The sequence below is a fragment of the Coenobita brevimanus genome, chromosome 107 (assembly GCF_032717465.1).
Source record: "Coenobita brevimanus isolate Jiangsu-jjx chromosome 107, ASM3271746v2, whole genome shotgun sequence".
Taxonomy (NCBI): domain Eukaryota; kingdom Metazoa; phylum Arthropoda; class Malacostraca; order Decapoda; family Coenobitidae; genus Coenobita; species Coenobita brevimanus.
In genome coordinates, this window is record NC_137060.1 from 19,634,877 (window position 1) to 19,650,384 (window position 15,508).

Genomic DNA, 15,508 nt, shown 5'->3' on the forward strand with positions numbered 1-15,508 from the left:
GAAGCCCCTGAAGGTAGACTCAATCCGTATTGGAGAGAGTGTGGCCTCTGTGCCCCTCACTCCGGCTTGTCTCCTACTACAGGAACAACACCACGCCAGCGGCCCTCAGCCGCGGCGAAAGGACGGCCCCGTCCGCCCTACAGGTGTCCCCCGTACGCCAGGCAAGTTCACGGCTACAGCCAGAGTGTGTGACAGGGGAAGGCGACCCCAGGCTTCGGCCTCCAGATGCACTCGAGAGGACATGGGTAACGTGAGTCCTCCTCCAGCCTCTTTCCCTTCGGGGAGCCCTTCGTCACCACCCAGGAATATAGCCCCGGAGGAGACGCTAGAGTGGTGGCAAGGCCAGATATCGGGCTTACTGCCTACACCCGGGAGTTCCTTGTTACTGTCCGAGCCCCGTAGGAGACACTGCTGCAGCCCAGTCCTGACGGCGCCTCTCCCCCTTGGTGCCCGCAGTCCCAGGACGCCCCAGCCAGACTCTCCAACTCCCGACAAAGGCGATTCGGGCTCTCTCACTCCCCGGAGTCGGAAAAGGCAGGCCCGATTACTCCGGCAGTTTGGCCTCAGTCCCGAGAGCCACCTATCAGGTCGAGGCCCCCAGACCAAAGGGCCTCCCTGCACCCCACCGGCGCGGCCCTAGTACGAGGGCCGCCTCCCAGGTCGAGGCCCCCAGACGGGAGAGCCTCCCTGCACCCCACCTACGAGTGCGACCTAGAGTGACTATTACCCAGGAAACAGGGAAACAGTGACAGTGACTCCGTGAGAAACAGTAGTAAATAGTGGCCTATCAGAACTCAGTGCTGACAGGGCAGAAAGTGAACTTTGCGAATTATCCTAGTCCCTCCCCATGTAAGAGAGTCAGAGAGTTTTCTGTGAACACCTGAGGTAGGGGCGTGCGGGCTAGTCAAAAGCTTAAGTGTACGTGTCTCCGTGACAAGGTGACAGAGTCGAGTGTCGGTACCCGCACCCTACCTCCTTTATAGTAATATTCCCCATATAGACTCCCAACCTTGTTTATTCCTTATGTGAACAATTCTATTTATATCCTGCCTCCAAGTGACGTGTAAACCATATTGTAGATAATTCCCGATCTCCCTGTATGAACATTGTAGTGTATATGACTGCTCTGCGGTGCCAAGTGTTAACTATGTGTCTCTGTGTCCCTGTATCTTAAATATCACTCGACGTGTATTGTTACGATTAGAATTAAGGTAATAGATGTGTTAAGGTATACTGCCTGGTTTTTATGTCCTGTTTCTTTGTTGGTGCTTTACTTCCGGTCTAGAAAGAGGACCCCGCTTCAGTAGCTAGTGTTTTTACGACGAGAAGTCGCCTTAAAAACACAGCACAACAGTAAGTATTAATGTGACTTTTTTTTTTTTTTTTTTCCCCGATGCTACTAAAACATGGAAGTAAAGCTGATTATTATTTTACTTTGTAAGACCAAACATCAACTCAGCAGCCAGCAACTACTGTAGTCATATTGGTAAATATCGTTTCATTTCCAAAATTCACATAGGCCTAACATTTTCATTTATATTTTTCACGCCGACTTAGAGGTATCTTCTCAATGAATTTTCCGTCGCAAATGTTTCGTTTAGCACTTCTAGTGTATATGCGATGGCGAATGGAGGTATCGGAGCTGTGGAATCCGCAGGGATGGATCCAGAAATATTTTTGAGGTATTGTCGTTATCACTTTCCAGTGTAGTAAGTGTTGTTGCCTTTGTTGATATTTTGGCCACGACGCGCATCCCGATGCTTTTTTGTTTTATTTATTTTATGAGACAGGCGGACTCGGTGGCAAGAAATGTGAAGCTGTAGCCTACACTTCTTTGTTTTTGTGCCCTACACCGATGTGTCTGCCAGCATAATTGTGGTTGTGGCAAGAACCACACAATATGGTGGCAACGGTGGCGGAAGTGGATCAGTAAAAACGCCACTGGAGGTCTGAGGTACTGGCTGGAGAGGTAAAGGTGCTTGCTCCTGATCTTAAGTTAGGTGCAAGGATGAGTGAGATGGCGGCCTCCATTAAACCAAAAGAAATAACGACAGGTCCACAAGAGAGACGGAGAGAAAAAAATGAAGTGTGTGGAAGAACTGTAACATTATCCTCGTCAGCGCCAATAAAACCTGTAGCATTAAATATTGCACAAACGTGAAAAGTGCAACAGTGAATGTGGAGTAGGCCAGTGCCACAAGAAGGTGAAAGAAAACGATTATGCACAGAAATGACCTGTGTAAGAAATGGTTCCACACACGGTGTGACAAAGTGCGGGTTGAATGATACAGTTTTACAAAATTTTCAATAGCTTATGTGGTTCAGTAGAAGGTGTAAATCACCGATCATTTGTCTATCTGTAGCCAGACGTCATAATCCCGTAGGGGTGACCGTACCGTATGTCTTTGAGTTAGTGGTTTTACGGGGCCGATTATGCAGAGAGATTTATGAAAGCTGTGGCAAGAATTGAGGAGTTGGAAGATGCAGCACAAAAAAACAGGGATGATTTAATGAAAGGAGTGACATACACAGCAATGAAAACGTTGTTGAGAAAGAATATAATGAAAGACGGAAGAAGATTGTAGTGATGTTTAATCTAAGTGAAAGTGAAGAAGACACTGCCACAGAAAGGGAAATGGAAGGGACTGAGAAATGTAATTACAGTATATGATTCAGAACAGCTTAGCGTTGGAGGATACTGAGTTGGAGAAAGTGATAAGATGGGGAAAGAAATCTGGCAACAAGACTACACCTATGCTTGTGAAAATGAAAAATGAAAGACAAAAACAAGCAGTGATAGGGTATGCAAGAAAGTTCAGAAATGAAACTGATCCAGTGGAAAAGAGATGTCACCAGATATAACAAACGCGGAAAGAAAATGACTATGACGGGAAAAAAAAAAAAAAAAAAAAAATTGGTGAAACGGAATGGAAAAGTTCGAGAGGTAATCTGGTTGGAAGTGTGTAAGTAGAAACTACAAATGGTAATTGTAGGAAGTATTGATGAAACCACAGAAAATAACAGTAAAAATCAACACCTTGGTAGTGTAAGTAAAGCATATTATTAAGAAAATTATGTAAACTTGAAATTAGTAAATGCACAAGGATTAACCTGCAAAAATAGCTACATGAGTTGGAAACAATAGTTACGGTAGTGAGTGATGTAATTTGCATCACTAAAGCACAGCTGAAAATAGACATAGTTAAGTAAAAATATGTGTAAGATGGATTACGGTATGAAAAGTTTTAAATATGATGAAGGAGGAGGTCTTTTGCTATTGTGTAGAAAAAGTTGTCCTTTTAGTTTGGGGAAAATCAGTAAATACAGAGATTTATTGCTTGTTAAAGGAAAACTGTGGAAGCACCTGTAGCAATGATTTTAGTTTATCAGTTGTGGATACAATTCAAAAGTAGTCTAAGAAAAGAGAATTTGGTAAAAAAAAAAAAAAAAAAAGTATTGGATCTCTTGTATTAGCTATTAGGTGATATGAATGGATATGGTGACTTTATTTCTGAAGTGATTGAATAAAAAAAAAAAAAAAGTATATTAAATTACCCAAATTGTGAAGGAACTTAGACATGGGGGAGAGGAGTGCAGAAGCGTGTGACACTGTACTACTGAATGATAAACTGTATGACAAAAAAATTAGGGAAAAACACAATATACTATATAGATATATCATTCCTATCAGATTATAGCCTTATTCAGGTAACAATGAAAATAAAGAGCAAAACAAAATCAAGAGAAAAAAAAATAACCAAAAGAAAATATACAACAACTACAAAGGTACTGGATGATTATATATCTATGTTCACTATTTGGAAGGCGAGATAAAGGCAGAAAACAGTGTTTAAATTCTAGAACTGATTAATAATCTGATTAAAGACATAAAGCTCTACTAAGAATGTATAATAGAAAAAAATTGTATAACAGAGTGAAAGAACGACCATGAATAAATCATGACATAAGGATAATAGATTAAAAAGAAACTATAACAAGAGATGAAGGAGAGCGGACTCAGAAGAAAAAGGAAATACTGTGTCATCTTTATGTGGACTAAAGGCGAAAGGTACAAAAGATGATAAAAGACGAAATTTAGATACATGAAAATGACAGATGAAATCAAAGAAGATAAAACAAACGGAAGGGATATCACAAAACAAATAAGGGCAGGTGTTAAATGTATGAAGGAAACTTCTGTTTTATGATGACAGCATTCAGTTGATATGTGAGGAAGCAGAAAGATTGAGGAATACTGGACACAGATATACCAAAAACATGACAATAGAATGTGTGAAAGTTGGAATACAGAGGAAAGACAAAAGTATAAAACTTAACATGAAATTCCCATAGTATAGACTGCTATTACCGAAACCGAAGTAACTCCCGGAAGAAAATGTTGATTAATAACGATCCCAGAAGATGATAGTTACACCCAGCTAAATGTGAATCAAAAAATGCTATTATGAAGTTAAAAAAAGAAAAAATAAACATGACCAGATGAGTTAAAACCAGAATCTTATAAAGCCTTGCTAAACAGTGAAGATTTATTAAAAAAATAATAATAATAAAACCTAAAGTTCAAATTCTGGTTTGTTTTAAACCCCGAATTACTGCATAATCCCAGGTTGCACATAGAAAGCGGTTTAGATCCGTTGAGGCCGGTTTAGTACATCCGCAGTTGGGTTACACAGTCAGACACGCTCAGTCATCGTTCCAGAAAGGTTTAGTGCTTCAGTGAGTAGTTTTCTACGCATCACTGAAACACTCTGTTTCACAATATAGGCGTTTTAAGAAATACATATGAAAGTTGGTCATAGCTGTTATTTTTAGTGTATAATGAGTGCGTGATGCTATTTGACATTCATACTGTTTTTTACTAGTCTGTTTATTATTTCACTCACCTATTTCTTGAGGCAAGCCTTTAAAAGAGCTGTTAATAGGTGATGGCGGAGAAATATCCACGACAACCACAGCAGCCGGCATCCACACGACATATTCTAAGTATGCTTTATAATACTTATATCACTGACAAAAATTTACCATTACTTGCTACTTTGAGCTATATGTTTTACTCTGGTGATAGTCCTCATTACCATCCAGTGTGAATGGTTGCGCTGTTCGTACGCGACGTCTTAGCTGCATGTCCCCTCAGGTCAAAATGTGTGCCAGTTAATGCCGCTAATTCATGAATGATTATCGCTCCGCCTTACGAGGCAGAGCAATAATGTTTTTGCCTCCCTCTGTGTGTGTGTGTGTGTGTGTGTGTGTTCTTACCTAATTGTATCTTTACAGGAATGAGTCAAGCTCGTACTGTCCCGTGTCTTAAACCATATTTATCGTACATATCCTTAAATTTGTGAATTGTTTTGACACACACTATTTCATTCGGTAGTGCATTCCACTGATCAATTGCTCTATTTGGGAAACTAAATTTCCTTACGTCTTCATCACCTCTCTTTTTATGCAATTTTTTGCAGTGTCCTCTTGCTGATGCTTCCCCATACGTTAAGTAATCATTTATGTCTATTTTCTCCTTCCCTGATATGCATTTATATAGCATAATCATGTCACCTCTTTTCCTTCTCTCCTGTAGTGTTGGTAGATTCAGTTTATTTAGTCTATCTCCACAGCTTACATCCCTTAAGCTTGGTACCCATCTTGTAGCGGCCCTTTGAACTTTTTCAATCTTGTCTATGTGTTTTTTGAGATGAGGACTCCAGACTAATGCATACTCCAGGGTTGGTCAGATGAATGATGTTATTATCTTTCTTAGCATGTCTTCATTTATGTATGTGAATGCTATTCTCATATTGGCAAGCAGTGTATACATGTTCCGTACCTTCTCACTGATGTGGTCAGCCGGAGATAGTTTGTTATTGACAATCACACCTACGTCCTTCTCTCTTTCTGATGTGTATAGGGTTTTATTTCCTAACATATAATCCCAATCAGGTCTTTTTCCACTTTTACCAAACTTGATTACATGACACTTGTCCACATTGAATTCCATTTGCCATGTATTACTCCATTCATGAAGTTTATTTAATTTTTCTTGTAGCTCTTTACAAGAATCTGTGTTAGTAATTCTCCTTTGTATTTTTGCATCATCTGCAAACATATTTAGATAGCTTTCATTTCCAGTGTTACTGTCTATAACATTTATATACACTAAAAACATGATTGGTGCCAGCACTGAGCCCTGTGGTACTCCACTAGTCACTACAGATTTCTTCTGATACTTCTTTCAATATGCCCATTACATTTGCCATCTCCTTTTTGTCTCTTGTGTGTGTGTGTTCCCACTATATCTTATAAACGGCTTGAGTTATCAACATGAAATCGTCAGGGTATCAAGATATGGCCAAAATCTTGGACATGGCCAACACCATATTCTGGCGGGCGATTAGCATTCGGCTCCGAATCCTTTTCTTTCATTACATATGATGTATATACCCACATAATTATAGTGGCACATGCCTGTTTGCTTGATGGAAATTGCCAATCGCAGATTGAAAAAATGCCGGCCCCTTTCAATAAACGCAGATTATTATATTACAGAAGAAAAACTACAAAAATATGGTAATAGAGATACGAGGAGTAGAACGCTTGAAATCACCTGGTTACACTTCTTTGCCCCGTCCAGTAGTGTGGAAGCTGTGTTCGGATGCGTGGCTCGTGTGTGGTCACAACACTGCACGACAAGCACCTCCGGTCAGAGATTAGTAATCATGTGTGTACAGGGAGCTGCACTGAGAGGAGAAATGGGAGCAACAAGTATGAGGGCAAGAATAATGGAAGGGCAGTGGAAATACTTAAGCCAAATATTAAGTGGTGAAAGTAATGAATTGATGTGTATAACTGATGAAATAAGAGAACAAAGGAAGAGTAAGTGGCTGAATAGGCTTAAGGGACGTTCACACATTCAGGAGTCGGACGAAGAGTCTCCAAGAGTTCGAACTCGTCGCGGATTGTCAATTTGGCCAAGAATCCAGTAGTCTAGGAGTGCGCCAGGTGGGCGCTACAAGCAGCTACGCATAGCTTACGCGTTGCTACGAGTTCCCCAGGGCGGCGCTATGAGTAGCTAAGAGTCGCTATGCAATGCCGAACCAAATGGTCAATAGCTAAGAGTAGCCATGAGTAGCTAAGAGTATCTAGGAGTAGCTAAGACCCCCACTAGAGTAGTTACGAGTGAGCTACGACCATCAAGAATTTGATGCGAGTCTGTCAGGAGTGTCGGGTGAAAAAACATATATAAAGGATGTGATGAACGTGGACTACTTATTCAATAGCGAGCTTGCATTCAGCATAGACCAATGTATCCTCAATGACCATGGCCGGAGGTGCCCACGAACTGGAAGTACTGAAGCTGCAGGTGGATTTGGCATGTGAAGCGGCCGACCTCAATGTGGCAATATGTAGACTGTTACTTGAGAAGAAGAAAAGGAAGCAAAATAGAGAACCCTTTGGAGCAGGTTATGGCTGCTACGACGTCCTGTATACGGCCAGTACGAGAAACTTATTGAAGATTTGAAATTAGAGGACTCTCATAGCTTCAGGAATTTTCTTCGAGTGGATGACAACATGCGTATGGAACTGTTGGAAAGAGTTGGCTCCCGTATTGAGAAGCAGGACACCTTCTGGGGGAAGTCATTGTCACCTGGGTTGAGGTTGCCCATCACGCTATGCTACCTGGCAACAGGAGATAGCTACAAAACCCTTTCAGATGGCTTCATAGTGGCCCACAATACCATCTTACTTATCATTCCCGAGACTTGCGAGGCAATCACTGCAGAGTACCTGAAGGATGTCCTGGCCTGCCCCACAACGCCGGAACAGTGGAAGGAGGTAGCTTCCCTTTTCTCCAACAAATGGAATTTCCACCATGCAGTCGGTGCCTTGGACGGTCACCGACTCCCAGCAAACTCGCAGACTCCTACCACACTTTTACCCTGCTCTTGGCATATTCGTAGCGACTCACAGAAAACTCTTAGCTACTCTTCGTAACTCGTGGATGAAACGAAACGAAACTATTGAGCACTCCTGTGAAACTCCTACCTACTCCTTGCTACTCTTACCAACTCCTAGCGACTCCTAGCTACTTTTAGTTACTCACAACAATCCTTAGCAACTCGCAAAAGCTTTTTGATACAAGAATCCGTTGAGAGTATCTGAGTCGCGAAGAATCGCTAAGAGTAGTCACGAACGCCTAAGGTACATGCTAGGAGTTAAAAAAAAAAATGCGTATCGGATCTTGAAAATTTTTGAATATGTCAAAAACATCAGGAGTGCGCGGGGAGTCCCGAGACAGTGCCGAGAGTCCGTAGGACTGTAAAGGAATTGTCAGAGTAGGGTGCAGAGTGTCTCAAAAGAGCAGCAACTCGCAATGATTCTTCGTCCGACTCCTGAATGTGTGAAAGCCCGTTTATCAGTGACCTGAAAGAGGCAAGAATAGACAGTGGAAGAATAAGTAGAGCAACGTGTGAAGAAATAAAAGGGAATGAGAGAATGGGGCACAGACATGTGGAAGCAAGAAATGAATGAAAAAACAAGGGTGAAAAAATATCGAGGGTGGAGAAGAGAGACTCGGGGACAAGAAAGGGTATATGATAATAGCATAGCTTCAGTAATATTGTTTAAGTGTAGGATAAACAATTTGAGTCAAAGTATAGGAATAGGTTAAAAAATGATGAGACAAGTTGTGATATGTGTGCAAAAGAAAGGGAAGACCTGAAGCCCTTCATTATGTGGTGTCCAGCGTAGGCAACAGAAAGACAAATGTGCAAGACTTCAACAGCCTTATGAAGAAGAAAAGGAACAAATTATAGGACAAAGTTTTGTTCGACAGTGACAGTATAGATGAGATAAAGAGAACACTACAGAATTTTTGGAAAAAAAGGGAAAGAAGGGTTCAACAACGTAACTGTGGAAAAAAACAAAAACAAATACAGACCATAAAAGGAAAGAAAACAAAGACGAAAAAGCAGGAAATAATAAGAACACATCAGGGAGTGCCCTTGCAAGGGCAATACTCCCGTATATCAACTGAACTGAACTGAATTGAGTGGTATGGGGCAAGGCCTAGAGAATTCTTTAGGCCTTGGTTTGGGGGTAGACGTGGGGTAATGGAGGATGTGTATGCTGTAGTTATTGTTGGCAATAAAGTCTAGCTATACATCGCAGAGTAGCGGCGCTAAATGTGATATTACGCCTGATTTGATACCTGTAAATAGTGAAATGTATCGTCAACCCGAAATAATGGCTAAAACGTGTAGCCAAACAAAAAAAAAAAAAAAAAAAATGGGAGAAATGAAGTTCCCCCGAGCTAAGCCCTGTATTGGACTATATAGCCCCGCTAGGGTTACAGGAGCGAGCTACCACTCCCGGCACGGCAGCCCGGGCGAGGCTCGAACTCGCAATCCCCCGATTACGAGTCCGGCGCGCTAACACTGTGCTACCGCGCCCCCCTGTGTAGCCAAACAAGCTTTAGCAGAAATTACGAGGTGCTACCCCGCCCCTCCCCACCTTCATGCCACTTCCCCTCCGTCGGGTAGCCACATAACATCGGAATAAGGGACAGACAGCTGTGTTTTTTCTGTATTTTTACCTTCTGAACATGACAGGATATAGTACATATCATGTGTGCACACACATCCTCCACTACCCCACCTCCGCTCCCAAACCACTCACTCCCACTACCGTGACGGCACCGTCTGGTCTTACACAATTGTCAGTCTTCTGAAACTATCTCTGTTGCTTCGACTTATCTGTTCGAATATTTACGGGGTTCGGAACGAAGGCATGACTTTTTTTGGCTGACTATACTTTGTAGGAGAAGAGACCGTGTTTCCTAAGCAGTCATAATATTGAGTTAATTATTGGTGCTGCGGTCTGACTTTTCAAAAGTAGTCCCAAATGAAACATGTATCGGGATGATCTTGGCCGCGGGCCCGCGGCACTCCCTTCAAAAGTCAACTTGGGCAGGTATACTGCAGTTTTGGCAACATGTCGCGCTGATCTCCATAATTATGTTCGTGACGTCACAGAGAATAGGCCTTAGAGCCCCTTCACACGACGCCACCAAATAGTTTTGGTGGTCACCGTATTTTTCTGGCCACCAGTCACGCCACCAGCAGAGCTCATTCTCATCATGGAGGAGGAGGAATCAACAGTTACTGTTGTGTCGTACGCGCAGTTGCGCAATCGGCGTAAACGACGAGAGAGAACGATATTGGGTTCACCCAATTCTTGAGGACGTACGAAAGGATTATTTTGTACTCTATACAATGATCTATGACATAATCCTGACACATTCTTCAGCTTCGCACGGATGAGCATTGCATCTATTGATGCGTTGTACAAGATCAACTGACCAGTGGACACAAACATGAGAGACAGTACAGCATCTGTGGAAAAGCTGATAATCACACTGAGGTAAGAAGATGCACTTTTTTAGTTGGTTAAATTTTCATACAATTCTGGTAATGTAGTATAGTTGAATATATAGCATTATTATTGGTATGTTTTCACAAACAATTTCTTTACAAACTTTAAGCTATTATTGAAAAATATTTTCAGACCCAGGCTCATAGCTGCTTCGGCGAATCAACGTGATTGCTGAATAACTGGTTGTAGTGGGGTCAGTCTGCCAGCTTCGAAGTTTGCTTGAAGGTATTAATGCTGCTGGTATGGGTTCAGGTTGTAAGAAATATCACTCGGTGTAGCATTGTTAATTATTTGCATGAGTTGCATGTGAACACAAAAATGCAAGTGTTATAGATTTTTTTTTTTTTCCAGTGGATTCAGAGGTGCTGACAAAAACAATCGATCATCATGTTTTCTCGCTGTTCTCGTGGTTGCATACTGGCTTGGAGCACATTCACAGGCACTCAACCTCGGTAGAGATATTATCTACTCTCTGCCTTTTTTCTCTCCCCGCTTCCACACTTTGCACAGCATAATTCGTAGGGGCTGTTTACCGCCCGACGGCCTTGTTCAGCAGCAGTTTGTTCCATGTTGTTAGAGGTATCTTTACCCCTGATGACTCTGTAGGAAGGACAGTTGACTGTAGAATATACAGTATACTAAAGTTTTCTGGAAACAGATGCTCCACTTTTAATTTTTGCAAATCTTTAACGCTTCCTGGTGTAGCAGTCCCTGCGACTTCCATTTTAGTTGCATCTGTTGACCTAAAACAAAGGAAGTCTTATAGTATGAGAGAGAGAGAGAGAGAGAGAGAGAGAGAGAATGCGTTTGTATGTAGTTATCAGTGTATACAATATTTTTTACTAATGTCTCGCAAGTGGCTGCTCGATGAGTGATTTACGTATCAGTTTCCGGCTGGGATTATCTAAAGTAAGGATCATCATCAAGCAAGTTTGTCAAGAAATATGGAGAACAATGAAAAGTGTCTGGTTAGCCTTACCAGATGCACCGAAGTGGAAGTGTATCAGGTTGGAGCTAACTTTCCTGTGTTGGCGCCTAGGATGGCAAGCATATAAGAGTGATTAAACCTCAGCACAGTGGCTCAGTCCCTCAGTTGCAAGCACTTCTTTTCTGCTGTGTTGTTAGCAATGTGTGATTCCAACTGTTTGTTTACTCCTGTCGATATTGGTGCCAATGGTAAAGAAAGTGACGCAACTGTTTTCAAGAACAGTGCATTAAATGCATTAACAAACAAGTTGAAATTGCCAGAGGCAACGTCTGTCTGTGAAGCTGCTGGTGACGTTTTGTCATGTCTTTGTGGCAGATGAGGCATTTGCACTTTCTGATCATGTGATGCGCCATTTTGCCAAGGGTTCTGACAACACGAAGACAAGTTTATAACTGCCGCCATTCTCGTGCTAGTAGGTACACACACAATGTGCATTTAGCACTGTGACTAACAAATGGGGAATATTGCATAGTTCAATGGATGTAGGTTGTGTCTTTAGCAGAAGATATCATAAAGACATGCTGTATCTTACACAACTGCGTCAGCAGTAGCGACGGTTACAACTTTGAGGCAATTCTCACAGCTGATGGGTTTGCAGCTAGAGACTTGTAAATATGTGAAGAATGCTGTAGGGCTGGGCAAGAACCGTTAATATTGGAACCGACGGTTCCGATTCTCAATGCCAACGGAATCGCTGGAACCGGTTCTAGAACTGGTTCCTAAGAGTAACTGAGTAACACAGGTGCTTTCTATTGTAAATTTGCCAGCTTTGAAGAACAGAATGTGATGTAGATGCATTAAATAATAAATATTTACAGTTTTACAACTTTTTTTTTGTGGGAAGAAAAAATCTAATTTACCAAAACAGTTTTATCAAAAATATTAATGCCAACTATTGGGAAATATTAAATAAACATATGCTTCTCTATCAAAAATAACGCCAAACAATTAAACCATTGGGAATTATTAAATAAACATATGCTTCTCTTAGTCTTCATCAGAAATAATGCTAACCATTGGGAAATACTGAATAAACATGCTTCTCTTTATAAAATAAAAATAATAATGTCAACCATTGGGAAATAAAAAAAAAAAAAAAGTGCTTCTCATAATTCACTGCTGTCAGTGACAGACTCCAGTTAACAAAACATATTTCCTTATTTAAGAACAAAAAAGGAAATAAATTTGATTCACCACTATAATGAAATAAAATTACCGATATCTAACTTGTTAATTAAACACACTAATTTGTAATTAACAAATATTTCTCACTTGGCACTTATTTCATATTCTTGTTGAGGAATACTACTGTATTATGTTTACTAGTCATTGCGGAACCGCATCTTGGGAACCGGTTCAGAAGCTGGGAATCGATTCTGAGTTTACCTCATTAGAATCGCTAGAACCGGTTCTGGAACCGGTTCTTGCCCAGTCCTAGCTGTCACACCCGGTGTGCTTTCACGGCTTCTATTATTCTATAGTAACGTTTTCCTGCATTTACCGCTTTAAAGCATATCAAGGATATTGGCATAACTACTAAAGAATAATATCATGAAGAACTTACGTACAGTATATCAATGAATATCAAGGGAGTGATTTTTAAAGATATGTGACTTATGTGTTCTCCGCCTGAGTAGCCCGACTTTCATATTGAACTAGCTGGCGATCAATGGCATCTCTTGAGTTAGTGACGGCAGGAATTCTTACAGCTGATGGGTTTGCAGGTTTCCAGTATGATTTAGTGAGTAGAGGAAGGGCAGTGGTCTTTTATACATGGTCGCGGAGAGTGTGGACGTGCTATTCATCTGCTCTCTCTCTCCTCCAGCTTTGTTGGGCAGCCTCACCGGCATTACCTTTTTTTTTTTTTTTTTTTTTCATCCTGGTAACACTAGGTTAGTTAGTTCTCATTTTCCACCCTTCCCTGTTAGTCTGGAACAGTAGTAGATGTCTGTTCCTATACTCTGAGATTACCTTTGCTTGCTGCCCACGGAGGATCCCCCTCATTGATCGCTCTGGGGCGTGAATTATCACGGTCGGTCCTCCCTGGAGTGGTTTGAGAGGGCTTAGGTGTTTTGTCCCCGGTTGTTTGTCTCTTGCTCGTCTTTTCTCCTTCTTCCCACTTCCCCCTTTGGGGGGGGTAATTACTATGTCGGACACCCCTGCTGCCTCCCCCCCCCTCAGGGGGGGAGGTGGTCCTGACGAACCCCCGACTGTTAGATGGACAGACCGCACCCAGAGTGAACGGCCCCAGACCCGCGTCCCGCTTGACATCCCTGTACATAACGCCTCGTTCGTGACCCTGCATGCCCTTGGTTCTACTCCCCTGGTTGGCCTCAATCCTTTCATGATAAAGAAAGTAATTGATGCATGTGCTGGTGAGGTAGAATTGTCAAAAAACTTGCTAATGGAGACCTCCTTATCAAAACTGTAAACTCTGCCCAGGTTAAGGACTTGCTTAAACTGTATAAGTTCCACAAGTATGATGACGAGCCGAGGATCCCACATTCCATGAATTCCTGCAAAGGTGTCATCACATGCAGGGATCTCATGGTTATGGAGGAGGACGAGATCATATGGGAACTTGCACAGCAGGACGTAATAGATGCCCGTTTCATAACTCGTTTTATGGAAGGCATAAGGACGAAGACAGCTACAACCATCTTGACTTTTGGAAAAGTGTCTCTTCCAGGTAGTTTCAAAGTGGGATACGAAATTGTCAATGTACGACCATATATTCCCAATCCCCGTCGCTGCTACAAATGCCAGATTTATGGGCATAATGAAAAGACTTGTCGGGCTTCCCAATAAGTCTGTGTCACATGTGCACGCAAGGTCATGATGCTGAACATTGCACATCAGAGATTGTCAGCTGCTTTCACTGCAAGGATGCTAACTCCACTTCCTCTAGGGACAGTCCCAAGTGGAAGGAGGAGAAAGAGGTCTGCGTGGTGAAGGCGACTGAGGGCATCTCTTACTACGAAGCAAGGAAAAAGGTGAAGGAGTTGCATGCAACTTCTACACTGAATAGGTCCTCTGCTACGGCGGTGATGTCCCGTCCTCTGATATGCACTGTGGAGACACAGACTGATCTTGTACTTGTTAATCAGGCCACTCACTCTACCTTAACCTCTACCTCTCAGCCTCTTGTACGATCCAACTCTCTGACATCGCTAAAGCTTCTTCATATTGACAGGCCTCTGCTACTTCTCAGTCAGTCAAGCCTAAATCGAAGTCTGACAAGACTGATAAGAATAACTTCACCACCCTTTCAAAGACACGTCCTCATGTCCTTCCTGCTCCTGCTCCAGCAAGGGAGAGAAGAGTTAGCTCTTTCTCGGGGGACTCTGGGAGCCCTGTCATTGATGAACATATAGAGGTTTCCGTTAGTAAGCACCGGGAAAGATTCCCCGGTGGCCACTCGTCTGGTCGCGGGGGGCATAAAAAAACTAAGCACACTGGCCACCATCATATATCTTAAACCGTCTCATTCACTGTGCTACAGTGGAATTGTAGCGGTATTGGGAATAAATTACACAATATAGCAATCCTGCTATCTATACACAGGCCAGACATTATTTGTTTACAGGAGACGCTCTTGGTGGATCACCTTAATCCTCTGCAGTTCAAACACTACCACTCGTATAGAAGATATGATGGTCACGGAGTTGCCATATCAATTAATCAATCAATCAATCAATCATTTCCTGTGGCACCCCACGGGATGCATAGGGCCTCAATGAACTCTCTCCACCAATATTTGTCTCTTGCCATCTCCTTTAGGTCCCACCAACACTCCTCTCCTGCTTCTTTTTTCATTGTCCTCAACCAGGTTTCCCTCGGCCTACCTCTACCTCTTCTTCCTCTAGCAGTCCACACTGGCACATCCTGTATTAAACTACCTTCTTTTCTGTATATATGTCCCAGCCACTTCCAGCGAGACAGTCTCACATATTCATTGACTGGTTCCACTCTCGTAATATCCCTTACTCTTGCATTTGTAACTCTGTCTTGCCACTTTACCCCAAGAATCCTTCTCAGTATTTTATTCTCAAATCCTAATACTTTCTGATCTGT

The 15,508-nt window shown here is 42.2% G+C and overlaps 1 protein-coding gene across 1 annotated transcript; it reads left to right on the forward strand.

The window, feature by feature from the left end:
* The first annotated feature begins 7,584 nt into the window (after positions 1–7,584).
* On the forward strand, positions 7,585–8,007 carry LOC145416713 (uncharacterized). Its single transcript, XM_080285646.1, has one exon. It carries the CDS (start codon positions 7,585–7,587, stop codon positions 8,005–8,007), a length of 423 nt encoding a protein of 140 aa, XP_080141772.1.
* Positions 8,008–15,508: the final 7,501 nt, after the last annotated feature.

Bases quoted from the DNA above. Each gene is read 5' to 3' on its own strand.
- LOC145416713 (XM_080285646.1), top strand. From the start codon at position 7,585: ATGCGTATGGAACTGTTGGAAAGAGTTGGCTCCCGTATTGAGAAGCAG.